We start from the raw sequence: 26,389 nt of genomic DNA, 5'->3' as shown, positions 1-26,389 counted from the left end.
CCGGTCAAGTTGGTGAGACGCGGAGAAAAAGGATCGACAAAGCAATTGCAAATTTCACGTTCACTTTCTCGAACAGAGCAGCGTGTTGCTCGAAAATTGTTGAGTGCCTCGTGCGGCTCGTTTTCTTGCTTTCATTCAGGAGCCGCACGTTGAAGCACGTTGAAGCTCCCTCGGTTAGCTTGCTTCTTTGTTGTGCCTTGCTGCTCTTCTCTTTTTTAACATTTCTCCTTGTTAATTTCTTTTTCTTTTCTTTCCTTTTCTTTTTCTCTCCGATCCTCTGCTGTTGTGCCAGGAACAGGGCAAGATCCAACAAGGATTCCACGTCAGGAAATGGCAGCAAAGAACGAAAATGCGCCGGCAAGCAACAAGCTGGTCGCGTCCGATTGACTCTTGTCGTCCTTTCACAGCCCTAGTGCCTGCGGCTTGGTCTTTGTCTCGATCTTTCAAAGACGGTAAGCAGCGTCCACTATAAAGCCAGTCAGTACTCATCGGCTCGCTTCTCCTTCTCTCCCTCATCGTCTCATCGTCTACTTCACAGCAGCACATCTCTGACTGACCTTCGTCTTTCCAACACTCAAGACAACACCCAATCGTCCTTGCAAGTCATTGTCTCAACCACAGGACTTGCATACTTCTACTGTTGCCCATCATTTTCTCCAACCAGCTCTGCTCGTCGCACAACTCTTACAGGGGCAGCAAGCACACCGCTCCTGCCTTCCTAGCCGCGCATTAAAGCCATTGCTCAAGAACAATCCAACTTTTTGAACACATCTCCTCATCCTCTCTCCTCATCCGCTAGCATGGCCCCTGTCGCGAACGGAATTAACGGCGCTAATGGCCAAGCCGCCGCCAATGGCAATGGTGCCAACGTGCCCATCAACCCTACCAACGCCCGCCACGAACTGCGCGAGTTCATCCGCGTCAACTCGGACAAGGTCAAGTACACCTCCGACACCATCACCTCGGACTACGAGTACCTCAACACCCACGTCGAGAAGCTTAGCCACGACGATGGCACCACCGAGTACGTCGCTACCCCCATCCAACGCCAGTACCAGTTCAAGACCGAGCGCAAGGTGCCCCGTACCGGTCTCATGATGGTCGGCTGGGGTGGTAACAACGGTACTACCATCACCGCCACCATCCTCGCCAACAAGCACAACATCACTTGGCACAATAAGGATGGCCTCCAGGTGCCCAACTACTACGGCTCCATCGTCCGCGCCTCCACCATCCGCCTCGGCACCGACCCTGCCACGGGCAAGGACGTCTGGGTCCCCTTCTCCAACGTCCTCCCCATGGTTCACCCCAACGACCTCGTTCTCGGCGGTTGGGACATCTCCGGTCTGCCCATGGACCAGGCCATGACGCGCGCCAAGGTGCTCGACTACGACCTGCAGCGCCAGGTCGCTCCTTACATGGCCGAGATGAAGCCCCTGGCTTCGGTCTACTACCCTGACTTCATTGCTCAGAACCAGGAGGAGCGTGCCGACAACGTCCTCCCCGGCCAGTCCAAGGCGGCCCACGTCGAGCAGATCCGTGCCGACATTCGTGAGTTCAAGCGCCAGAACAGCCTCGACCAGGTTATCGTCGTCTGGACCGCCAACACGGAGCGATACTCCGAGATCCTTCCCGGCGTCAACGACACGGCCGACAACCTGCTCAAGTCGGTCGAGCAGAACCACGACGAGGTCTCGCCCTCGACTGTCTTTGCTATCGCCTGTATCCTCGAGAACGCGCCTTACGTCAACGGTGCTCCTCAGAACACCTTTGTGCCCGGCTGCATCGAGCTCGCCGAGAAGCACAAGGCCTTCATTGGCGGTGACGACCTCAAGACTGGTCAGACCAAGGTCAAGTCGGTCCTCGCCGAGTTCCTGGTCAATGCTGGTATCAAGCCGCTCTCGATTGCTTCGTACAACCACCTGGGTAACAATGACGGCTACAACCTGAGCTCGCAGCGCCAGTTCAAGTCCAAGGAGATCTCCAAGTCTTCGGTGGTTGACGACTGCTGTGCTGCCAATCACCTGCTGTACAAGCCTGCCGTCCCCGGCAAGAAGACGGCCGAGGGCAAGGCTGACAAGGGCGAGCACCCGGACCACTGCATCGTCATCAAGTACCAGCCCGCCGTCGGTGACCAGAAGGTGGCCATGGACGACTACACCTCGGAGCTCTGCATGGGCGGCCGCAACAGGCTCTACGTCACCAACCTCTGCGAGGACTCGCTGCTGGCCTCGCCGCTCCTGCTGGACTTGACCATCCTCGCCGAGCTCATGACCAGGATCACCTACAAGGCCGGCGCCGACGACAAGGAGTGGAACTCGATGTACTCGGTTCTCTCGCTCCTGTCGTACTCGCTCAAGGCGCCCGTGGTCAAGCCGGGCACCGACGTGGTCAACTCGCTCAACAGGCAGCGCGCGGCTTGCACCAACTTTATGCGTGCTTGTCTGGGTCTGGCTCCCGAGTCGGACCTCTTGCTCGAGACCAGGGTTTGGTAGAGCGTGGTGGTATGACGGGGTTAGCTGAGGGAGGTACGGGCAAAGCAGCCAGTTTTGTTCGCTCTTCTCGAGGTTACCACTGGCTGGAGTGTATAGAGAAAAAAAAAAGGAAAAATCTTTTGAGGTTCTGGATGTTGGGTGCTGAGAAGGGATGATAGGTCGGATCAAGCGTGCTCGTTGCTTGTGTGGCCTTGATCCTCCAGCTGTTTTCTGTTTTGGTGGTAATCGAATGGGAAGGACGTTCAATCTCATACTGTCGAGTGGCTTGTGGAAGTAGCTGCGACCTGTTCTGAGGCTTGAGTGGTGAGTGTGTTGCTCGGTGGGGCGAGGGTGTCGCCATGCATGTTTGGCTGGCAGTCTCACTACAGGCGCAGGCGGGTGAACTTGATCACATCAGGTCGGCGAGCTGAGCAGCTGGTGCAATGTCGACTGCAACTTATCATGTCCTTGGCTTCTCTATGCTCTTATGGCGACGGGGCCGTGAGTGAAACAGAGGGATGAAGACTAGCGTCACCTAAAACACAGCAGAGACGTTCTTGTCAAACTCGAGATATCCCATATCGAGGCCTTCTACCGACCCTTGGTGTGTGTTGCCGTTCTCACCCTTGTGCGGTCTCGTGGGCCAGTACATGCCCGTGCGGTTGGCCAGCACGTCCGGGGCCAAGGTCCACACAGTCGCCATGCCCATCTCGAGATGGAACTGGATATGGCAATGCAACAGAAACACACCCGCATTGTCTGCCTGCACCTTGTACCTCAGCACGGTCCATCCGCCATCGTCGCGATCCGGGTGGGGTACGGTCTGGTTGCGGAATGCAGCGCCCGGGCTGGCGTATGCGACGGTCGTGTCGCGCTCGACGGGCCTGCTGAACGCGTCGGTGAGCGAAGCCGTGGAAGACGAAGCGTACACGTGCTCGAGCCGCTGCAAAGAGAAGGTGCCCGGCTGGATGGTGCGCGTCGTGTGTTTGTGCGAGTGCATGTGCCACGGGTGGATCTCGACGCTCCCGGAGAGCGCTGACGGCTTGTTGATGAGTACGATATCCACCACCTCGCCCGCTAGCGCAAAGTACATGTTGAGTGCGCTGTCGTAGCCTTGTTTCCACTTGCGGCGCACCGCTGCCTCGGCCTCGGCCGGGCTGCTCACGTCCACGATCGCCTGCTGTGCGTGTCCGTTCGAGGAGGAGGAGGAGGAGGAGGAGGGATACGTGGTCGGGTTGTACATGGCGGATTCAAACTGCGCGCGGGTCGGGAAGCGGATATCCCCCAGAAAGGTGCGGACGAGGTACGGGGCGGCAGTGGGCGGGGCGGGTTCGTTGAAGATCCTCCCGTTCTCGTCCCATTTGACGCCTTTGGCCGACGGGTAGAAAGCGACCTGCTGCGTGTCGATGATGACCGTCCGTGTCACCGCTGTGTCTGGCGGCATCGGGGCCGAGTACCACCACGCTGGCCCGCCTGGCGTGGACAGCGGGCGGAGCTGCGACGCGACCCACCCAAACGTTTCCCCCGGCAGCAGCTGCACATCCTCCTGCCCCGGCCAGAGCGCCACCGGAGGCCCAACGGCGCGCGAAGAGTCAAGGTCCGGATACACAATCCTAACCCACATGCTTGGGCCTGCGCGCCACCGCGACTCGACCCTCGCCCAATACACCCCGCCCACCGCATCGCGTTCCACCTCTGCCCGACTCCGGCTCTGGTACAGCACGGAGTACCGCTGGCCCGCGGCCAGCTCGACGTGCTCGACCTCCAATGCGTCCAGGTACGACCCGTCCGCTTCGATCAGTGTCATCGTGTCCATCCGCACGCGCTGTGCGACCACGCTGCTGCTCGCGTTGGCCGAGGCGTACGGCGTTGCGGTGGGTGCCAGGAAAGCGAGCGAGACGTACATGAGCGACGTGGCGCCGATCAAGCGCAGCCGGTAGGTTTTGGCATAGTCGAGGTAGATGGTGGGGTAGTCATGGGTAGAGGTTTGGCAGCGAGGGGGAGCAGAGCTGCATGAGACGCCGATGTTGTTCGCTCGGGTCTGGTTGCACGCGGGGACGGTTCCGGTGGGCGGTGGGGAATACCGACCGTTAAGCAGCAGTTTCGACGCCGAGCCAGGCCACACGAACGGATCGCCCTTCAGCTGTTCCTGCACCCGCGCTGTCGAGCTATAGCTGAACCAGTCGCCCAACGCCAGAACTCGATCCTCGTCGTACTCATACGGACTCAACCGCGAGCTCTTCCCCTCCGCCTCCAACCCCTCACCCCCCACTACATCGACAAACTCCACCCTCCCCCACCCCACGCCGCCCTCGGCCTCAACCGTCGCGGTACTCGGATCCGCCACCTCCTCCACCACCGGATCCTCGACCACCACCGCCCCGTACGCGGTCATGGCCTGCACCCCGACATGGCTATGGTAGAAGAACGTCCCCCGATCCTCGGTGGTCAACGGGATGCGGTACTCAAACCACCGCCCTGGTCGGATGGGCCACTGGCTCACCATCATGGTGCCATCCATCACGGGGTGCGCGCGCATCGAGAGCCCGTGGAAGTGCATCGTCACGTTGCCACCGTTAGCGCGCTCGTCGGGGGCGAGCGAGTTGTGCACGCGGATCTGGAGGATTTCGCCCGAGCGGGCGCGAAGCGTGGGCCCGGGCAGTGTGGAGTTGACGACGACCGTGGGGCCGAACGGGTCGCAGGCTTGCCAGAGCGTGGTCGAGGTGATGTTGAGCGTGTAGTGGCGGACGGTGACGCGGCGGCGCGGTGGGGGAGGGTTGCGAGGCGCGACGGGCGGGCTTGGACGGGAGACTGTCGAAGGAGTGGTGAAGAGGAGGTGAGCAAGAAGGAGAGCAAAGACGCGGAAGAGCGCATCGTGGAGCGTGGCGAGCTTCATGGTGAAGAGGCTGACATCTATTCTACAGCGCAAGTCGACGCGAGACAGAACAAGCAGCGAGTGTGAAGAAGAAAGCAAACCAGCTTATATGTGACATGGGCTTTCCAAGCACGAGCTGCAGGGTTCAGCAGCGGGAACATACGCACCAGCGGGAACATACACACCAACGGGAACATACGCACCACCGGCAGCACTGGCAGCTCTCACTTTGGGCACACATCTGTCCACTTCCAATTCATGCGGGAAACTAGCCCGCCAAGAAGCGCAGCGATCCCCACTCCTTCTAGCTCTGTCCTGCACACTGCACACTGTATCCAACACCGTACGCCTTGCGAAGACCGCATTCGCCTGTCTTCAGACCGTTCCTGAAGCCGTGCGACCCACCAGCTCCCCCCCCCACCCCCCCCCCCACCCTCGCCGCGTGGGACGCTTGCCCTCCTTCTCCCACCCGACTCGATTGACCCTCATTCGGCACCCGTTTTTGTCTTACGCGCACACACAGGCGGACTGAACGTCATCGTGGTATGTTCATGGATCTGGCACAGCGACCGAAAAGCCATTCGAGCTGCGAGCTGCGGGGTGTGATGTGGGAAAAGGCAGTGAGGCGTGGTATACGGTTGTCTGGCGGGACCCGTGGCGCTGTTTCTGACAGCTTGCCAAAAAACATGCCCCGTGTCGGAGTTTGGACACGACACTGCAGCATCAAGTGGCGATTTGGCCGCTGGTCTAGCCCTGTGTTGCACGTCTCTCATTGCTCGCTCGCATAGCATAGTCGGCTACATTGACGCCACTGATGGGCAGAGTGGGCCGGACCACCGCACCGTAGAAGCACGCAAACGAGCAGACGATACTGGCTCAGCGATGCCGCGGTCCGATCTGGTCCCTTTTTGCCGCCGCCGGTGCACGCTCGGCACGACACAGGCGAAAAGGGTGTAGCGCGGCATGCGAGATCAGCTGACACGGCTGCTGCTGCTGCTGTTGCTGCTGGTGTTGTTCGAAGTGTTTGTTGCCCAGCGGGTGAGACACTCGAATGTGCGCGCTGTTGGGCACCTTTTTTGGCCCTTTTTTGGGTTTTCGCTTTGCATCCACCGGTCCGAAGCAATGAGCGGTCCGGATGCCAGGCTCCGCTGCGAAGTGTTCCGTCTCCACGGCTCGCTCTGTGTCTCTCCGTACTTGGGTGCTGCGAGTGCCGTACGAGCATCGAGGTCGGTCGCCGCTTGCATTGGCAGATGCTTTCATCAAGATGCCTCTAGCAGCCCCACACTACAATGGGATGGCTCGGTCACCCGTTTTGATATGCGCGTCGTGCTTACAGGACGGAACCTACCAAATGAACCGCATAGTCGTACCCTCACCCCTGGCCGCATCCACCGCCCCCGCGGCCCACTCGAACGGTCTCCCCACAAACAGCCCCACCGTCACCGCATTCACCACACCATACACTGCCACCTCTAGCGCCAACCATGTCCACTTGCTTCCCCCCTCTACAGACAGACACATGACGCGCAACACCACATACGGCAGCAAATAGTACCGCGGCTCGACCAGCGGGGTCGGGACCAGCGTCGCTGCTGCCGCTGTCCAGAAGAGCACCCGCACCAGCACCCCGCGGTTGCGGTTGCGGGCGAGGGCACAGTTCCACGCGGTCAGCGCGATGGCGTACAGCGGCACTGCAACGTACTTCGGCTCAATGGCGACGCCGAGCACAGAGTACGGACGGTGAAAGATGCGCCAGACGTAGAACGTGTAATGCCGGTTGTCTGCGAGCAGGAACGGGTGTTCGAGCGTGTATCGATCGACGGCGATATAGAATGCTGCTAGCGTGGCGGCGAGGGTGGCGATACCGGATGTGGAACCGAATGCTGCTTGTGCGACCGTGTTGATAGGCGCGCGGATCGCTGCTGTAATGCTCGAGTGGCTGGAAGAGCTGGCTCGTGTGGTTGGTGAGGCTTGCAAGGCGGACAGCAAGGGAAAGATGCCGAATCCAGAAGCAAAGGCCAAAAAGTACCCCATCTGCGCCAGATGCACGCCAGCCTGATGATTTGTCTTGTCGCCCAACACAATGCTGCCATTCCAGTGAATAAACCAGGCACATCCAACCAGCATCGGCACCATGGGCAGTACATTCACCGCCACTATTCGCCAGAAGTCCATCCTCTGCCGACCCACCGCCGCCACAAGCGTACCTCGTATCTCGAGGATCAATCCTCTACTCTCTGGCGCGGACAGCCTTGCTACGCGAGCCAGTATGGCTTGCCCAGCGCAAAAGACAACCCAGACAATATTCGTCTGTCGCACCAGCACCGCCCACATCGACACCACTGCAATCATGGTCCCCGTCCGCAGCGAAGATCGTTGGTTGAGATCGTTGTACAGCGTCCAAGTGGCTAGTACAAGCCAGATGGAGGCTAGGTCGGTGTAGTACAGAAATCCAAAGAACCAGAGTGGTGGAAGGAAGCAGATGGTGCAAGCTACCGCCATGGTGTACGGTGTGGCTTCTTTGCGTTTCGGTGCCCGAGAGAGTGCTGCCTGGGGTGGTGCAGGCGGTGCACCGTTGGTGAGGGTGACGGTGGGAGGGTCAACGTTCGTCAGGTCATCTTGAGAGGTGGTGGGAGTGGGAGGTTGTTCGAGCTTTGCTTGTGCCTGAAGTTGTTGAATGGCGTACCTAGAAATGGCTTTTTTCGCCCTTGCCGGTTTCGGTGGCTGCTGGATCGTGCTTCTGCTTGTCTCTAGCATTGCCTCCTCATCCTGTCGAACGATTCTCGCAACCAACACAGGCAGTGTCAGTAGCAGCACCAGGTTGGTATTCCTCAGCCAAGCAACATCCCCACACCCCCACCCCGGCATCAGCTGTGCCAGCCCCACCGAGATCGCATACAGTCCAGGAGGCGTGGTCAGCTTGGCATCGTAGTCCACCCCCCGCAGCTTCTGCCACACCTCGGCCACTGTCGTCAGCGAAGAGCCAGAGAGCGCCGAGCAGTAGCGCTGTGCTTGAGGAATGTGAAAGATCTCATCGATGTACGGCGTCGGTTGGGTGCGCGAAGTGAGAGTCGACGTTAGCACGGTAACCGAGATGAAGATGAGTGTGGGGATGTGCTGAGCCAGTGGGATCGGCCATGTTTTGGGGTGTGCTATGGACGACATGATGTGTATTTAAGTGGTGGGGGGAGAAAGGCCAGCTTTGCTCCCCAGTCGTGGTGGATGATGGAAGTGGCAAGGTGAGAGAGCGAACAAGTTGTGGTTCGTGCACACCTCGTTGTGTTCTCCGCGGAACACTCTTGCTGAGAAATCGGAAGGCGGGAAATGCGACTTTTTTTGATGATTATTAATTACGAAGTGTTCCAGAATCGATTCTTCCTCCACGCTGATTTGATTCGAACCTGTCGAACAACCCTGGACACTGCTCATCGTCGTCACCCTTCGCTCCCACCATATCACACTCATAGCATCGGAGCGCACGTTCTCGAAGCACTGCTCTGGTATCAGTCAAAGAGGGAGAAGGGCCATGTACACAGCATCCTTCATGCCACAGTGGGGAGGGGCCCTCTTGCTCTCCTCCACCTTGGCCTCATCCTCGTCACCTGCATCAATACCGTCTCTGCCACACACATGGTCCGAACCACCACCAAACCCCTCGACACCTCTTCTGTCTACATCATCAACATCACCCTCACCACCTAGACCCTCGGAAAGCGGTGCCTCGATCAAAGGTTTCGTCGGGGGCACCGTTTCCGGGCTCACCAAACTGCTCGTCGGCCACCCGTTCGACACGATCAAAGTGCGCATGCAGTGCTCACCCGTGGGTACGTACGCTGGGCCACTCGACTGCTTCCTGCAGCTGGCGCGGCGCGAATCGCTGCTCGGGCTGTACAAGGGCGCGACACCTCCGGCGTTCGGGTGGGCGCTGACTGACTCGGTGCTGCTCGGCAGTCTGCACAACTACCGGCGCTTGTTTGCACGCATCACCAACCCGAATTTCGGCGACGAGGAGGACGACGATGCTGGTGGCAGGGGGCTCGACATCAAGTACCATGCGCTTGCCGGGCTCATGGCGGGTTGGACGAACAGCTTCGTCACCACCCCTGTCGAGCTGCTCAAGGCCAAGCTGCAGATGCAGACGCAGCGCGTGACGCTCCACCTGCCGGGGCAGTCGGCCGCGACGACGGTGGCCAAGACGCAATTCACAGGCCCACTCGACTGCACACGCCAGATCATCGCGCACCGCGGCATCTGGGGTCTGTGGCACGCCCTCCCCGCCACACTGCTCTTCCGCTCCTCGTTCGCCGCCATGTTCGGCTCGTACGAGTACTTCCAGCGCCTCCTCGCCTCGTCGTCCATCCCACTCTCGCCCGCCACCGTCACGTTCGTCTCCGGCGGCCTCGCCGCAGAGGTCTTCTGGATCACCGCCTTCCCCGCCGACGTCATCAAGAACCGCATGATGGCCGACAGCATCACCAACCCCAAGTACACGCATATCCGAGCCGCATGGCTCAGCGCCTGGAACGCGAGGGGCTCCCACCTGCCCTGGTGGAGCAAGGTCAGGGGCATCTATACCGGCTTCTTGCCGTGCCTGTTGCGCGCATTCCCCACAAACGCGGCCGCACTGTTTGCGTTCGAGACGGCCATGCGCTTGATGGATGCCGAGAAGGTCTGAGTTCGTATACCCTTGCCCATATGAATACAGAGCATGTTTAATTGTCACACTCAATCCACCACCACCATTCTACAGCAATGCCGAGAGAATGTTAAAAAAAGGACACACATGCATTGATTGGGTATTCGTTTTCGCAACGACAATCATCTAAGACCTAAGCACTGCTAGACGTCGTCATCCTCATCCTCGTCATCCTCCTCAATCGCGGCCTTCCAACGCTTCCGCCTGACGTCCTGGCCCACCATGAGATCCGACCCGCCCCCGTCCTCACTGGCGTCCCGTTTGGATCTCGACTTGCCCTTCCTGCCGCCACTGTTGGCGCTCTCGAGAAACTCCCTCACCAAGCTCCTATCCACCGTCTGGATGTAGTACCGCCCGCCGCCGTCAGCCCAGCTGACACAGCCGGACGTGTACGCCCTCTCGGTCACGCGCAGGATCGCCAGCGGGCTGCTCAGCGTCCTCTGCGTCAACCTGAAGTCCGGCGGGACGAATGGCTTCAACGAAACGATCTGTGCGCCGTCGGGCAAGTCCAGGAACAACAGCGACAGGTTCTCGTTGGTCTTTGGCAGGAACGCGTAGTTGTTGACCAACACGACGTCTGCGCGTTTGAGCACGTCGCGCACGCCCGTGTGCTCGCCAAAGTCGCCCGTCCACGCCTCGACCGCTCCCCCGCCCCGCAAGCCCCACGCAGCCCAGCGCGCCTGCGCCTCGACAATCTGCTGGCCCGCCAGCGATGCAGGGATGGGCATCATCTCGCACCCGTACGCCTCTGCGCCGGTCTGGAGGCTCGTCTGGATCAGCAAATTGCCCACGCCCGAGCCCAGGTCGACAAATACTTTGCCAGGTCCCAAGTGCGTCAGCTGCGCGATCTCAGACATGAAGCGCGGCAGCAGCTCGCCGTAGACATTATCGGAGAAGGCTTGGTATCGTCCCAGCTCTTCGACGCGCGGGCCGACGACACGGGCGTAGACCTGGTCCTGGATCAGGCGCCAGATGCCCTCGGGTACACCCGTGGCTGAGCCGAGGCTCGCGATGTTGGCTGCGAGCGCACCTGCATCGCGCAGAGCCACGAGGGCAGCATTGAAGCGTGCAAGCGTACGCATGAACAGCGGCCCATCGCGTCGATTGCGTGCTTTGGTGAAAGAACGCAGAATGGAATCCGGATCGACAGTGGCAGACGAATGGTCCGAGGCCAGCGAAGCTTCCGTTGGCGCAGGTGAGTCGAGACGCAACAGCGCATTGTTGACCAGCACCGTCTTGGCCACTGAGCTCCCTCCTGCTGTCACACTCGCACTGCCGGTCTGCGACATAGGTGAAACAGGTGCGGTCTGCGAGATGCCGTTCACATGAGGCTCGGGCGTCCTGCTTCCTGCTTCACCGCCACCGCCACCGACCAGTTGTTCTCGACGCTCAGCTTTGCTTCCTTGACCATCGAGCAAGTCGACGGATTTTGCACGTGTTCCATTGATGCCGTTCGAGTCGGCGAGGGCTGCGACCGTGTTGGAGGCTGCGCTGGTAGAGGCGTTTGCACCGTTGGTGGCGCTGGGCAGGATCATGCCGGCATTGTTCGACACTTCGAGACTGTCGAGTGCGCCAAATGCCTTGCGCTGTTCAGGCGTGAGGTAGTGCGTTGCAATGGCGCGGACAGTAGCAAGGAGCTCCATCAGCGGATCGTACTCGTCGGCATCCTTAGGAACAAGCAGCAGGAACTCCTCCGAGGCACCCGAGCCAGGATACTCGAGCACAGCCCGAGGAGCATCGCCGAGGCCATGAAAGTACGGGCCGTAGCTCTTGATGTTGGTGGTGACAATGTCGGCCGAAGAGATGGGCTTTGTAGGTGCATTCGTCGGTACAGAAGCGAGAATGTCGCGCCGCACGGTATAGTTGGGCAAGACCCCCTCTCGTCCGAGCTTTTGGTAGCTGTCCGAGGTGGGATACGGGTCAACGCTGGCACGTTTGGATCCGCGAGGGGTGGAAGGAGCGGTGCTTGGTCTTCGGGAGGAGGATTTGCCGTAGCCATCGCCGAAATCGTCATCGAGGTCGTCCGAGTCCGAGTCTACAACCTTCTTGCGAGGCTTTTTGGCTTTGGGCTTGGAAGTGGAAGAGGCGGATCGTTTGGAGCTCGAGCTGGAGGATTTGGACTTGGACGAAGACTTGACGGGCGCCCTCAATTGCGCCTCTAGACTGGTTTCGATCGACTTTTGACGTTGTGTGGCGAGCCTCTCTTCGATGATGCGACGGCGCTTCTCTTCGGGCAAGGCATTCTTGGAGTTGTATCCAGAGAGAGCGGCGATGGGATCACGAGGCTCTGCGGGTTTGGGCGGTGCTAGTTTGCGTTTGACAGTGGTGACGACCGTGACGGGGGAGGCTGAAACGACTTTGGCCTTTTTGAGCAGGGGCTGAGCGGGGGCAGTAGCAGTAGCAGAGGCTGTTGCACGGTTGCCGTTGGTTGTAGTTGTGCTGGTCGTCGAGGTTGTAGGCTTGGATGCTGACGGCGCCTTACCGCCAAAGAAGTTGATCATGCTGCTGGATCAAGGGCCAGACCCTATTTACAGCCCGAGAGACATGTGCTGAGAGTGGAGTAACGCTTGGCTGTGGAGTTCGATGCTGGTAAGAACGATGCGAGTTGTGCGACTTGCAGACTCAAGGCGTAGGGTAGCGATGCGAGTAAACCGATTAGTAGTACAGAATGGTGAAGGGAGTCCAAGTCCAAGCGAGTGTAGTGTGATACGTGGATCCTGATGTTTGGTCGGGGCTGTGGATGGTCTAACGCGCTGCCGGATGCTGGATATGGGACAGATAGTAATAATGATACAAGGATGCGGAATAAGAGGATGATGGTGGAAAGCGATCAAGGTTGCCGCTCGAAGCAGGTTGGACACATGAATATGCAACACTCCTGCAGAGCCACACAAAAAGGCGGAGATCCGCATTCGTTCCCTTTGCACTTTTTTCGATTTCACCTCAAATCGGGCATCAGACGACCATGGCTCGCCTTGTTCTCTCGTCCGAGTGACGAGGCGAGTCCACTCCAACACATCAGCTCTACCTCTGCCTCTACCTCTGCCTTTGCCTTTGCCTTTGCCTTGCCTCTGCCTCTGCCTCTGCGTTGATCCCTCGATGATCAGTATTCTACGAACTTGACCTACACTCTGGCTCGCGTGACACGTGACACCTTGTTCCGGGTCGTCTGAGTTGCATCTCAGCCGTGTCTCTGTCATGCATGGCTGGCTGGCTACATCTAGAACCAAGGCCGACGACGCCGCCGCGACTAGCGCACTTTCTAAGTTTAAATTTAGCCTTCAAAATATAGCTCTTGACAGGTTTGGTGCCGCGCCCGTGCACGCCTTTTCTACCTTTTTTTGGAAAACTGCAGCGAGCAAATAGGCTGCATTGGAGCACGCAGCACACCATCTGAACCTCGTTATCTTGCTACCGACCTCACCATCATCCTCTCGTTTCTTACTTACTCCTAGGCCAGTGCATCGCTCTGTCTATATACTTCCCACGATGGCCTCTGCACAACCACAAACCGTGCCATGCGCCTATAAGACCGGTCGAACGCTTGGGCAAGGCACTTACGCCGTCGTCAAGGAGGCCGTGCACATCAAGACGGGCCAATACTATGCCTGCAAGGTCATCTCGAAAAAGCTCATGGAGGGACGAGAGCACATGGTGCGCAACGAGATCCAGGCGCTCAAACGCGTCTCGCAGGGTCACCGCTCCATCGTCACACTCGTCGACTACTTTGAGACGATGAACAACCTCTACCTCGTGACGGATCTGTGTGTGGGCGGCGAGCTGTTCGACCGCATCTGCGAGAGGGGTAACTACTACGAAAAGGACGCAGCGCACATTGTGCGCACCATCACAGAGGCCGTCGTGTACCTCCACGACCAGGGCATCGTACATCGCGACCTCAAGCCCGAAAACCTTTTGTTTAGGGACAAGACTGAGGAGAGCGACCTGCTTATTGCCGATTTCGGTCTGTCTAGGGTGGTTGACGACGAAAAGATCACCGTTCTCTCCACCACGTGCGGCACGCCCGGCTACATGGCACCAGAGATCTTCAAAAAGACGGGCCACGGTAAACCGGTCGACATGTGGGCCATCGGCGTCATCACCTACTTTCTCCTCTGCGGCTATACCCCCTTCGACCGCGACACCACCATGGAGGAAATGCAAGCCATCATCAACGCAGATTACCGCTTCGAACCCACCCAGTACTGGGAAGACGTCTCGGACCAAGCCAAGGACTTTATCAACAAGCTCCTCACCACCGACCCCGCTCAACGCCTCACCGCAAAGCAAGCCCTGCAGCACCCCTGGCTCCAGGCCGCCGCCCCGACCGCCTCTGGTGCCCGCGCAGATCCGTCGACGGAACAGAAGGATCTCTTGCCAGATATCAAGTCAGCCTTCAACGCCAAACGCACCTTCCGCAAAGCCGTCAACGGCATCCGCCTCATCAACCGCCTGCGCACCAACGAACACGTCCCCAACAAGGAAGAGATCGACAAGCTCAGACAGACCATCAAGGAGGCAGAAGACGAATCGAGCAACCTGGACCAGGTCCTCCCACCATCCTCCGAGGCCGGCCATCCTTCGCAATAGCCATTCTCCAACCTTCTTTCTTGGGACTCTGTATTCCTTCCATTGCGTCTCTTGTTTTTCTATCTATCTATATAGCAATGGAGCCGTCTTAGCACCGCCCACTCGCAGCGCAGCGCCTGGCGCGTTGCCCACACCCCACGACTCAGAATCTTGCCTCTCCTCCCGTGCACTCAGACGCAAGAGTGTGTCCATCATGAGATTAAGAAGGAAGAACAAAACAAAAAAGAGAAGAGAAGATGCAGAATAGTGCGTAGAGTGCAGAAACAAGTCTTGAACGGGGAAGATGCATGCGGTGATATGAAATAAAACAGAAACAATCGGGACAATGCTTGCGTGTCAAAGCCGTCGAACTCAATAGCCCATCCACCTTGTCCTCAGCCCCTCAAGCCATCGCCCATACAGCAGGTCGGCGATAGGCGATCGCGGTGCCTCCTCAGCCTGCGCCGACGCCTGCAGCTTGGCGATCTGCGGACCCGTCAAGCGCTGTCTGAACGTTGTCGAGAGGTTGTCGCGCGCCTGCTCGTTGTCGTTCATGCTCAACAGCAGATCCACAATCGTCGAATAAGCAAGACGCGAATTGAGCAAGCTCAGATCTTCAAAGCCCTTGGAGATCATGTTGAGTGCTTCCACCTCGGCTGCGTCCAGATCTTGCTCCTTGGCACGCTCCATGACGGGCAGAATCACGTCGCGCACCAGGTTCTCGCCCGCCGTCGCGTGGGCTCGGGCGGTACTGCTGGAACTCGCCAGTGCCGAGCGCGAGTGTCGCAGCTGCTTGCGCTCAGGCGAGGTTGCGTTTGCTTGGCCCGGCTTGTCCAGCCCCGAGGGGGCAGAGTCGCTGCGTGAGTTGCCAATGTACTGCTGGCTGAGTCGTGCCGATCCACCTGCGTCGAGTCGACGTACGGGCCGCAGCGTCTCCAATCCATTGGCCACATCCGCCTCCTTGAGCACGGTGCCGTTGATGTCGTTGCGCTCGTTCCAGCTGCTTCGCCGCGTGCGTGATTCTGTTGGACGCGAAGTGGATGCGGCAGAGTTGTTCCTGCTGTGGCTGGGAGACGCCTTTCCGTCGCGGGCACATCGAATGTGCAAAGTCGCCGTGGAGCCGGCTTGGGCGGAAGCCATGGTTGCTGCGGCGGTAGCAACGTCGACGCTGCTCTCGGCCAGACCGCTGGCAGAAGGAGGAGCGAGACACGAAGCTGACGAGGCAGCACCTGCGTTCTTGCCCAGACCACCTACAACGTACCGAGCCGGGGCATCCGAGGGCTGCATTCCGCGGAACGAGGCGGCCAGTGCGTCGACGTGGATCGAGTCGCGAACCTTTTCGGAGGGCGTGGTGGGTCCTGATGCGGTTGAGGTGGCGGGCGTGCTGGACGATCGGCTTAATGCGTCGCTGCTCGAATAGGCCTCGGTAGAAAGATCAGAAATGTCATCGCGATCTCCTCCGGCCCGAACACCAGCAGCATTGGCACGCAGAGTGCCGTTGCGAACGGGGGTGTGCATGGCACTGTCGACAGCCTCCATAAGCTCGCCAGCGGGACGGCCACCTCGAACAGTATCATAGCCGGCGCGTTGCTCACCCATGGCAGGGGGACCGCGGCCGGCTCTGGCCCACACGTCGATACTGCTGGAGAGGCCGTCGCCATCTTGGACATCGTCGGGTTCATCGTAGACCGACATACGAGAGCGCATCGTGTCAAACTGCCATTCGGACATCATGGTGCCGGCACCTATCGTGGATTGGGCATCGATGCCGCGCAGATGGTCGCGGACGATGGCTCCACCCCTTGTAGCGCCCCGTGCCTTGTATTCCTGGTGCTTCTCGATGAGCTCGGTGAGAAGTACCGTCTTTTTAGCGTACTTGATGAAGCGGTGCGAGAGGAGCTCTTTGGTGCTGGGGCGATGCTTGGGGTCCTTGATGAGGCAGAGGTCGACAAAGTCCTTGAAGGCCGAAGAGAAGTTGCCGTCGAGCGTGGGGCTCTTGGCTTTGGGGATGAGGAAGAGGACACGCATGGGATGATACTCTGCAAGCGGCGGTTCGCCCTTGGCCATCTCGATAGCGGTAATGCCCAAAGACCAGATATCGGCCTTGTAGTCATAACCGGCTTGACGGATGACTTCGGGCGCCATCCAGAACGGCGTGCCGACAAACGTGTTGCGCCTGGATTTGTTGTTAGAGAGCTGTGCGGCAACACCAAAGTCGGCCAGCTTGACTTTGCCGCTTGCAGAGAGGAGCACGTTGGCAGCCTTGATATCGCGGTGGATCTTGCCCTCGTTGTGAAGATACTCGAGACCCAGAAGAAGCTCGCGACAGATAATGCCGATGTGTGCCTCGGAAAAGGGGCCGGCTTTGAGCAGATCGAGACATGAGCCGCCTGCAAGATACTCCATGATGATCCAGAGCTTGTAGCCCTTGACGAAGCTGCCATAGTAGCGCGTGACCCATTCGCTGTCGCACTGGGCGAGATGAGCGATCTCCTGTTGAATTTCGCTAATATCATCGTCGGAATCTTCGAGGTCGACCTGTTTGATGGCTACAATTTGGCGAGACTCTTTGTGCATGGCCTTGTAGACGGTACCGAAGGAGCCGGCGCCGATCTTTTCGAGAAGCTCATACTGCTCGGAAAGTTCCTTGCCGGATGCGATAGGCTTGGGTGGTGAGCGAACACGACTGCTAGGACCTGCTAACGGAGTTGCCGCCGCTGCTGCTGCTGAGGATGATGCTGATGATGAAGATGGTGGTGGCGGTGGTAGAAGCGGAGATGCCGAGCTTTTGCGTGTGGGTGTAGGTGGTGCTGGGCTGGGCTCGCGAAGGGCTTTACGCGAGCCAAGTAGCGGGGACCTCGAGGGAAGAGCAAGGTTTGGCATGGCTAAAGATTAGGCCAAAGTGGAGTGAGTGTGGAAAGAGTTGTGTAGCATACCACACTGATGCTAGCCTTGTGTATCCGGTGGAACAAGAGCGTGTAGTCTGTGAACGCTGATTGGATGGCCGATAAGTGTGGTAGCAACTTCGTGAGGTGCTGCGTTATCGTGAGATGGTCGTGAAGAACGTCGTAAACGTTGTCGTGAGCAGACGATGATGTGAGTCGATAAGCTGAAACAAGGGTTCCAATGAACAAGTGAAGTATGGATGGTGTTGGTCACACAACAAAAAACAAAGATGGTACAGACGAGCCAATGAAGATGAATGGTGGGAAAGAGTCAAGGGCAGTCGAGGCAAGTCGTGTTGGTAATGGTGGTGGGGAGGATTGGCGTGTTTGCGTGTGAACGTGGATATGGAAGAGCAGCGAGGTCGCAGCAGCTGTCGACACGGTGCGATGTGATGGGTCGGAAAGAAAGGGGGTCGAGAGGGATGATCGAAGCCGACGGCGATGGTGATGGAAGATGGTCTGGAGAAAGGAGGAGAAGCGATCTGAATGTGACGTGGGCTTGGCCGACAGAGAGAGAGAGAGAACGAGAAAGAGAAAGAGAAAGAGAAGCGCTCAGTGTTGATGTGATGACACCGCCAAGTCGCTTTTACCAGCAAACAGCCAAATCAGGGTTGCAATTGCAACGCGAACAAGCGCCTATTTCCTTTCCGTTTCCATTTCCAAATTGAGCGTTGGGAGGCAAAATGCAAAAGCACTCACTGCTCAGCCAGTCAGTGTGCGTCTTGTTGCTTTTCGTTGGATGCAGTTCTCGCTCAGAAAGTAAGAATATTAATAAACACAATAAACAAATTCTCCTGTGTTTGGAAAGGGGCGATTCACTCTGACCAACACCAGTCCAGTCGCTGTGCCCCTGTGTTTTTTGAACTTAATTATTTTCAAGAACTGAAATTAACAACCAACCAACACCTGCGAATGCACACGGGCACAGCGGGGCGAGAATGCATTTGATAAAGCTGGACACTTCTGGAACAAATTCGCTTCGGCCCTGCAAGTAGAGCCCACAAGCAGACGTTCGCCTCACTTCTACACAGACTGACGCCTTTGCTCGATTTGGCAAGTTCGCTCCGGCTGACTCCAAGACGCACCCACGTCCCGTCTAGAGGTCCCGTCTTTCTTTGCGTTTCAGGGCAGGTGTTTCCATCGTTGCTTCTGCGGGGGCCCTGGTGGAAGCCGGTTAGTCGACGTGAGAGCACGACCGAACAGCGCAGCCTCAGGAGGAGCTTGTCACACTGTATCACACCCCTGAGCTTCGGTGCTTTGCTCTGATGCATGTGTGAGGCCTATTGACTCCCTTCTGACTCGTCTTGCAAAGTCTTCTCGAATCGAACGCTTGTTGATCCGAGCTGGCGGCCAACCTGTTCCCACAGGCAAGAGCCCAGTGCAGTAGCTTGAGAAGCTTACTTGCAGCATGCAGTACCCATTTCGTAAGCGATCCGGCCCAAGCAAGCGATCGTCGCCCCTTGTTTCATTCCTAGCCGCCTGGAAGCTTTCCAGAGATGAGACACAGTCCTATGCAGTTGGCGTTTCAGGGTGATCTCGCTCTGCTCAGAGTTTCGTCTCTGACAAACGTGGGAATTTAGCCAGCACTTGGATCTTTGCACATGATTCTTTAGGTCAGGAGATGGACCAAGAAGCAGCAGCAGGCAAAGCTTGTTATTACCATTCAGAACTGCCCGGCGGCGGCTCAAGACATGCTGTCAGCCCGCGCACAGTCAGATAGGGGTGAGATGCAGCCTCTTCCGTCTGGGAACCAGCTCAGAATCAGGCGAGACCGACCTTTTGGCAAACTGTTCAAAGTCGGCAAGCCACATCTAGAGGCCCCTCGATTAAGCTGCTTGTACATAGCGATGACGATGGTGCCCACCGCTACAGCGCTCGCGATCGACCATGCTGTTGCCGCAAGAGCAAAGTGCAAGGGCGGGGCGTCTGATTACCGAACAGCATAAAGCACAGGCAGCATACCGCCTTGTCCAGTTTCGCAGGCGCCAACTTGTCTGACAGCCTCGGCTAGGTGCTCGCGACAGTTCTGCCCCTGAGCCCCGCAGTGCCTGCGAATTCTGGCAGCAGCTGGCCTAAGGGGCGCGTGGATTTATTATGTATATTCATAATACATACAGTATCACCGTTTCTTATGCAGTCGGCCCCTAACTGACCCGGCCCGCCTTTTTGTTTTTGTCTTTTTTGCCAGAGCGAGAGAGACTTACGCTCCCTCCTGCTCTCAGCTGTATCTCTTTCCGCAGCGAGCCTCATCGTTCGGTGAGGCCGTAGCCAGGCAGTGGATCAGGATCGTTTCGTCGCCTAGCAGGAAATGGACGGGTGACTTGGTCGCAAGCCAACTGTACCGCCTCCAACATCGATTCTCGCAGCAGGCCAATTCGGTGTGCTAACCTCTAACACAATTCAATGTAGCAAGCAGCGTCTGGGACAAGCGAGTCTTCCATTGTGTTGGGAGTCAAAGAATTGCGACGCTGTTATGGCTACAAAGAAACGCTTGAGTCTGGCCAAGCGTGTGAATTCGTTCTGCACCTGTTTGTAAGAAAAGTCTGACCCTGCATCTGTCGTGTAGATCTCTGCATGCAGCAACAAGGTGGTAGCCACGCTGATGGGCTACCCGTCCAGCAAAGGTGGAGCGTTGATCGAGTAGAACGGGAGTGTCTTCTGAACGCATCGAAACCTTGAGCATGACATGCACTGTACAGCACAGTGACGCAAGCACACCACTCAGCTCAGAAGCCAATTTCGTCCAACTTGGCCGGTCAACGGATCAGCAGCGCATAAACCATGCCAACGGCGTCAAATCATGTCGGGCTTTGAAGCTTGAAGGCTCGCACAAGCATCGTCTGTCGGACCTGCAAATAAAGCGAGATCGGCACTGCTGCAACGAAGCATTCTCTTGCTCCGCTTGGCTACAGTACTTTGGCGCACCATAAAGGGGTCCCTATTTGGTCCACGCCTACACGACTTTTGAAACTGCCCTTATCCTAAGCTCACCCGGCTTCTGCAGTTCAGTCGCAGCCACATCCAGTATCCTCCACGTCTTCCTAGCACGGCTAAACCGGTCGGAAGCTGGAGATCCGGTCGGAGAAGACATGGACGGGTGAAAGTCGACCTAATCCACGTCCGGGTTCGCCGTCTCGGTCAGAAAACGCCGGTGAGCCTAATTTCCAGGCCCGCCTGATGTTGGATCAACCCTTAGGAAGCAAACTGCTCTATAAGTTGATGACGCTTTGCGACGTGCAGGGCCAGACCGTACCTTGGTAATGGGGACTACCGCGACCAATCGAATCTTTGTTTCGTGCTTCCGGAAAGTCGTTTGACTGCTTCATCCCTCCCGGACAGGTCCTAGGGTCTTCAATTTAACGACAGAATCAGGAAGGGGCGCCTGCACAACACACGTGGCCCTCCTCGAGGCAAAGATCGTTCCTTGAGTCGCACCTAAGCTTGATCTTGGTCATGAAATTTATGTTGTCGCTTTTTCTCTCGCTTCAATCTGCACATGGATCAGCCTCTCTCACCTTGGGTGCAAAGTTTCGTACTTTGCCTGAGTCTACTACTCCGTCTGGAAAGTGAATGGTCGTCGGTGCTCAATGTGAGAGCGCATGTCGAGATCCTGCTTTTGATATTCAAGTGTTTGTTGTTTTTCGATGTATTTTTCTGGCCGCATTTCTTTGCCAAATTGCCTTTTTTTTGAGCTGCTTGTTTTGTCGAACAAATGCGACTCTGCAAGGTGGACCCTGAATTTGGGAACAACAACTTGGACTGAACAACTCGCCTCCTTCTCACCCATCAACCACTTGATGGCCCGAGCGTCGACCCATCCCTCTTCCACCACCGACGCTCCACCTCTGATCAGCCATCTGCATCCGTTTCCAGCAGCATGCCAAAGTAGCTTGATTTGCAGTGGTCATCCAGCGTCAGCAAAAAAGCTCAGGTCAGCTCGTCCCAGCGCAGCTGTCGAAATGCCTGCTGCTGCATCCACCAAAAGAACCACACCGGCGCGCAAGAAGGCGAAGCTGGTCGCCGCGCAAATCGACGCTTCGACTCCAGACTTGCTCGAGACACCTACTCCACCCATCGTTGCGGACGATGACAATGATGACGACGATTTCGTTCCCTCTACGCCTAGCAAAGGCAAAGTAAAGCCCAAGTCTTCTGGGTCCAAATACGAGCGAGGCGCGACAGCCAAAGCGGGTGCGAACAATCTTCCTACAGAGGAGGACCGGCCGGTCACTTCAGCACTTGATGATGCGCCAAAAACTCCACTCAGAACACCAAGAAGCGCAAAGGGCAAAGGTAAAGCCAAAGCTAAGCTAGAAGACGAAGACGACGAGGACGACGATGTCGAGGAGCTTTACTGGGGCAAGAACCCAGATGTCGAGATCTACAGCCAGGAAGGTCCCCTCAGCACACTCAATCGAGCCCAGCTCAAGACCCAAAAGCCCAGATCGCTCCGTCCGCTTTGGCTACAAGGTGTTTACCATCCGCCTTTCTTCGGTGTACCTCCTTCCGACCTCGCCTCCTCCATAGCAAACGAAGATGCTGATTCTCAGCCAGCTGATATGCAAGATAGTCGATCAGCTGCGAAGGCGTTGCCATGGCCTGCAGATGGACATGCTCCAACTAGGCTCGATTCGAGCGCCTACGCGCTCATTAAAAGGGCTCTTGTAAGCTTCTGGAACGGTCAAGTCGGATACGTCCCTAGCCAAGGCATCTACGACTGGGGTTGGTTTCCTGGAAAGCCGTTTGGATGGGCGCAAAGCATTGTGAGGTCTAAATGGACTCAAGAAGCGAGAAAGTCTGGGGCTCCAAACGAAGTGAACGCGCTAGGACTGCATCCAGGGTGGCCCTTCATCCAACCATGGCTCGACACGCAGTTTCAAAACCTAGTCACTCTCTCCAGCAAAGAAGCCTTACCATTCTTGAAAGACACAACTACTCCGCAGCGAAGCGCACTCCGACATCCCACCACCGTCATGAAGCTTGCCGTGCCCCAACTCAGCATGCGCAATCGACTCAAGAAGAGCGTCCTCAGCGATACGCCCAAGTTGCTCAAAATGACGCCGCGTTCCAAATCTGGCGCTAGCGGCGGTGCCGATGCAGATCCGGGCGCTGATGATGATGACGATCCAGCCGCAGCTGGAGCTGAGGAAGACGAAGAAACCATCGCAGCGCTCGACGCCAACCAAGAGCCCATCAACCTCGACGACCCTAAGTTTGCCGACATCCCGAATCTGGGCTTTGAAGAGAAAGAGCCCATTTGTGGCGATGTCCTGCATGTATCTGTCGGACCACCGGATCAAGAGATCCTTGTCCAAATCCCCAATGGAACCTCGAAACGGCTCGACAGTCTGGGTGTGGTACCTGACGAAGGTCACTTGCTCAACGTGGGCGGTCATGTGTATGCTCTTGACTGGGTTCCTGTGCCGGTACACCTCAATACGGGCAAAGAGTACTTTGTCGTGTCCGCAGCTGCGTCGAAGGCACCACTGACCATGATTGGGCAGAAGCAGGTGCGACCGGCACCAGCGAGTCTGCAGATCTGGAGCATAGCTCCTGATACCGCTGCCTCAACGTCTGCTGCCAACGGTGAGAAGGGCAAGGGCCAAGCACGGCTTGAAATGGTGCTGTGCCACGAAGCAGGCGCGGCATTCAAGCTTGCTTGGTGCCCTAGCGGGCACGACTTTGCCGATGCGGATAGTAACGAGAAGCAAGGAGGAGCACCACGCCGCCTGGGTTTGCTAGCTGGCTGCTTTGCCGACGGCAGCCTGAGCGTGTTCTCAGTGCCACATCCCGAGTTTGTGCGAAGCAAGCAGAGCGAGAAGCCCAGTGAAGGGCCGCTACACATCCGTCTGGATCCCATTTTGCGGTTGGAGCACCCGCAGCAGGCGGCAACGAGCCTCGCATGGGCCGGTGGTGAATTGCTTGCTTTTGGAGGATCGCAAGGCTGGGTCGGAGTTTGGAACACCGGTCATATCCTGCGATCACCTCATCCATCGCCAACACCACCTCCGCAATACGTCGTCCGAGCCCACCGCTCCGCGATCACAGATTCGACGTTCATCCTCCTCCCTCCCATCGACGCCAACGGCATCGCGCGCACCTCTGCTCCACCCACAACACTGTTCACCGTGTCGCTTGACGGCTGGACAGCGATCGTCGACCTCACGCGCGGCGCAGCTACGCCGATCGAACGCACACGAGCCGTGCACTACGCTGTTGCGTTTTCGGCGTTCTCGGGCGGGTCGCTGGTGCACGAAAACGCCGACGGGTCGGTGACGCACTACTCGATGCGGCCAGAAGAGATGCTGCGGTCGCGGCTGCTCTCGCACACACCATCACGCGTGGTTTCGCTCGCCGCATCGACGTGCCACCCGATGATCGCTATGGGCACTGCGCACGGCGAGCTCAAGGTGGCCAACATACTGAGGACGCTGCGAAGGAGTCCGAGGGTCCATCTGCCAGTGTACCAGCAGGTGCTCAACAGGTCGACGGGCGAGCTGGTCGTGCGCCATCACGTGCAGCCCGAGAGCGCGACCATGGCAGAGAACAAGGCGTGGCATTTGGCACAGTGGCACCCGTGTCTGGCGGTGACTGCGGTCCGGTGGAACCCGAATTTGGGCAGGAGCAGGCTGCTGCTCAGTGGTACGAGTAGTGGTATGGTGAAGGTGGATTTCGTGAAGCCGCCGTATGAGGCCTGATCCAGACACGGGTATGAAGCCGCACACAAGTATGCTGGTATACACGAGCACGTAGGGGGTGTGGAAGGGACAGTATGTAGTATTGCGCGCACTCGAGCAAACCCAGTATCGCCGTGTACGAGAAAGTCACAGATGGCCACAGACCGACGCCGACTCTCCAGCAGCAGACCTTCGGCATGGCGCGAAGCAATGAATCCACTTCTCGAGCCGACTGTTGCGCTTGTTCTCCTCGGCCCTCCTGCCGCTGCCGATGCCGACCGGCACGTCGAGCAGCGCAGCGGCCAAGTCGCCGGGGAGTGCCACACGGTCCCTTTTGCTCGATCCTCCACGCTGATGATACTGTCGAGATAGAAATGAGAGTGAGCGTCGTGCTTTGACGACAATGGTGGCGGTGTGGTGCGAAGTGGAGAAGGACGAAGAGCAGGGCGTGGATGGGTTGAAGGCCAGGCCTTTGCCGAGCTTTTGGATGGTGATGGCTGGCGATGGGGCGGCGGGCGTCTCTGGCGTTGTCGATGTGCGGGGCGAGGGGTGCATTCGCAGAGTTGTCGAGGGTTTTTTACGGCGATGTGCGAGGGTGGGTGGCTGGGGCTTGGATGACGAAGTCGGGTCGGGTCGGAAGGGAGGGCCTGAGGTGCGTCGTGCGTATTCGAGGGCTTTCTGATCGTGCAGCAGGATGAGTTTCCTTGCCCGTTGTGCTAGGTCCTCCTCGTTCTGTTCCTCGCTGCACCGCAGACGGGTCTTTCCCGTTCGACCAGCTGTGAGGATCTGTTCTGATGCTAGCCGATGCAGCCGTGCGCTCGACTGGGACCGCGACACAGCCTCTTTACGGCGAGTATACGTCTTCGGCAAAGACCTCGTCCTCGGCCGCAACGGCGTTGTATACCTCTCCTCCTGCCCATCCTCACACTCGACTGCCAGCCAATGCCGCTTCCCAACATCGGCATCTGTCACCTCGCTCCGTTCCTGCTGCTCCCTCTGCCCGCCGCTCTTCTCCGCAACGTGTCCAGCACGCTGGATCGCAGCCATGGGGATCACCATACCCCGCAGCGGCCTCGTCCACCGCGATTCCTCGGTGCGAGTATGGTAGTAGTACTCCCGCCCTGTGCTCTCGTCGAACAGTTCCCACCACTCTCCATCCGGCGAGGGCGGCAGCACCATTGTTCCAGCGGGGAGGACCCAGCGGCACTCGCCCGTCGTCGGGTTGGCGAAAAAGGTATTCGCGGGAGCAAAAGGGTCGGTGACAACACACCAGAAGTTGGCGCCCCAGTCCGTCGGCTTGCTGGCTCCTGCCGATACGCTTGCGAAGATGTGCCGTTGGACGTGGAGGGAAGGTGAACATTGGAGGGTGGGAGAGAGGTTGGTGGTTGAAGCCGAGGTGGATTTGCGTTGACGTGGTGAAGTGGTGGTGGTCGAGGTGTGCGAGGTCGGGTGCGAGCTTGTAGTCGACGTGGTTTCAGAAGTGGATTCTTCGTCTGCTTCCACGGTCGAGATGGTGGATGCTGTTTTCAGGGCTTGCTTTCTCTGTCGCTTTGGCCGATCTACTAACTCCGTCCTCTCCTCATCCGTTTCGGCGAAGGAGACCATCGTCAGAGGCCGCGAAACGGGAGTGGTACAACGAGTAGTGACGCTTGGAGACGGCAAACGCATCCGCGTCAGAGAACCTCCCGAGGGCGGCCCTCCCTCTAGTACCTCCTCTTTGGCTTCCATCCCCCTCTCCACTGTCCCATAACCCGACTGGACGCATCCAAACGTGTGCTCTACCAATGTCGGCCTGGTACACTCGCGCTGTTGTAGTGCTACCTCATGGTCCACTTCGTCCATTCGCAACAGCTCGAATGACGGCTGTTCGTCGCTCCTCCTCTTCCACGATGTAGCCGCTGCACCGCTGCATGTACAGACAGCAAAAGACGAGGTGGCAGTGTGAAAGCTGACGCTGGACCCGAGGGACGAGCTGGTCGCGTGCGTTTTGTCCGTTTGTGCCTCGGCTGGTGTGGACGCTGGAGTGTCGCGGTGGATCATCTTCAGCTGGTCGATTGTAGGCGATGGTGTACGTAGAAGGTTGCACGAGCAAGAAGTCGTATGCGAAGTAGCATACTGCTAGCACTCCAGCGTGCTCTAGGTTTCTTATAGGG

The 26,389-nt window shown here is 57.9% G+C and overlaps 9 protein-coding genes across 9 annotated transcripts; 4 read left to right on the top strand and 5 right to left on the bottom strand.

The window, feature by feature from the left end:
• Positions 1-800: 800 nt before the first annotated feature.
• EX895_002910 (uncharacterized protein) lies at positions 801-2,495 on the top strand (the record flags this gene model as incomplete). Its single annotated transcript, XM_029883508.1, has 1 exon — positions 801-2,495. The coding sequence occupies one exon, from the start codon at positions 801-803 to the stop codon at positions 2,493-2,495; it is 1,695 nt and encodes a 564-aa protein (XP_029740185.1).
• A 514-nt stretch (positions 2,496-3,009) lies between these two features.
• EX895_002909 (uncharacterized protein) lies at positions 3,010-4,983 on the bottom strand (the record flags this gene model as incomplete). The annotated part of the gene is made up of 1 exon (XM_029883507.1): positions 3,010-4,983. The coding sequence occupies one exon, from the start codon at positions 4,981-4,983 to the stop codon at positions 3,010-3,012; it is 1,974 nt and encodes a 657-aa protein (XP_029740184.1).
• Positions 4,984-6,693: 1,710 nt separating this feature from the next.
• On the bottom strand, positions 6,694-8,514 carry EX895_002908 (uncharacterized protein; the record flags this gene model as incomplete). Its single annotated transcript, XM_029883506.1, has 1 exon — positions 6,694-8,514. One exon carries the CDS (start codon positions 8,512-8,514, stop codon positions 6,694-6,696), a length of 1,821 nt encoding a protein of 606 aa, XP_029740183.1.
• Positions 8,515-8,875: 361 nt separating this feature from the next.
• Positions 8,876-10,024, top strand: EX895_002907 (uncharacterized protein; the record flags this gene model as incomplete). Its single annotated transcript, XM_029883505.1, has 1 exon — positions 8,876-10,024. The coding sequence occupies one exon, from the start codon at positions 8,876-8,878 to the stop codon at positions 10,022-10,024; it is 1,149 nt and encodes a 382-aa protein (XP_029740182.1).
• Positions 10,025-10,188: 164 nt separating this feature from the next.
• EX895_002906 (uncharacterized protein) lies at positions 10,189-12,546 on the bottom strand (the record flags this gene model as incomplete). The annotated part of the gene is made up of 1 exon (XM_029883504.1): positions 10,189-12,546. One exon carries the CDS (start codon positions 12,544-12,546, stop codon positions 10,189-10,191), a length of 2,358 nt encoding a protein of 785 aa, XP_029740181.1.
• Positions 12,547-13,534: 988 nt separating this feature from the next.
• On the top strand, positions 13,535-14,635 carry EX895_002905 (uncharacterized protein; the record flags this gene model as incomplete). The annotated part of the gene is made up of 1 exon (XM_029883503.1): positions 13,535-14,635. The coding sequence occupies one exon, from the start codon at positions 13,535-13,537 to the stop codon at positions 14,633-14,635; it is 1,101 nt and encodes a 366-aa protein (XP_029740180.1).
• Positions 14,636-14,986: 351 nt separating this feature from the next.
• On the bottom strand, positions 14,987-17,497 carry EX895_002904 (uncharacterized protein; the record flags this gene model as incomplete). Its single annotated transcript, XM_029883502.1, has 1 exon — positions 14,987-17,497. The coding sequence occupies one exon, from the start codon at positions 17,495-17,497 to the stop codon at positions 14,987-14,989; it is 2,511 nt and encodes an 836-aa protein (XP_029740179.1).
• A 4,021-nt stretch (positions 17,498-21,518) lies between these two features.
• On the top strand, positions 21,519-24,257 carry EX895_002903 (uncharacterized protein; the record flags this gene model as incomplete). The annotated part of the gene is made up of 1 exon (XM_029883501.1): positions 21,519-24,257. One exon carries the CDS (start codon positions 21,519-21,521, stop codon positions 24,255-24,257), a length of 2,739 nt encoding a protein of 912 aa, XP_029740178.1.
• A 126-nt stretch (positions 24,258-24,383) lies between these two features.
• EX895_002902 (uncharacterized protein) lies at positions 24,384-25,841 on the bottom strand (the record flags this gene model as incomplete). The annotated part of the gene is made up of 1 exon (XM_029883500.1): positions 24,384-25,841. The coding sequence occupies one exon, from the start codon at positions 25,839-25,841 to the stop codon at positions 24,384-24,386; it is 1,458 nt and encodes a 485-aa protein (XP_029740177.1).
• Between the last annotated feature and the right edge of the window lie 548 nt (positions 25,842-26,389).

Source organism: Sporisorium graminicola, chromosome SGRAM_18 (assembly GCF_005498985.1).
Source record: "Sporisorium graminicola strain CBS 10092 chromosome SGRAM_18, whole genome shotgun sequence".
Lineage (NCBI taxonomy): Eukaryota > Fungi > Basidiomycota > Ustilaginomycetes > Ustilaginales > Ustilaginaceae > Sporisorium > Sporisorium graminicola.
The sequence above is the reverse complement of the archived record's forward strand: the minus strand, read 5'-3'. Positions and strand labels throughout refer to the sequence as shown.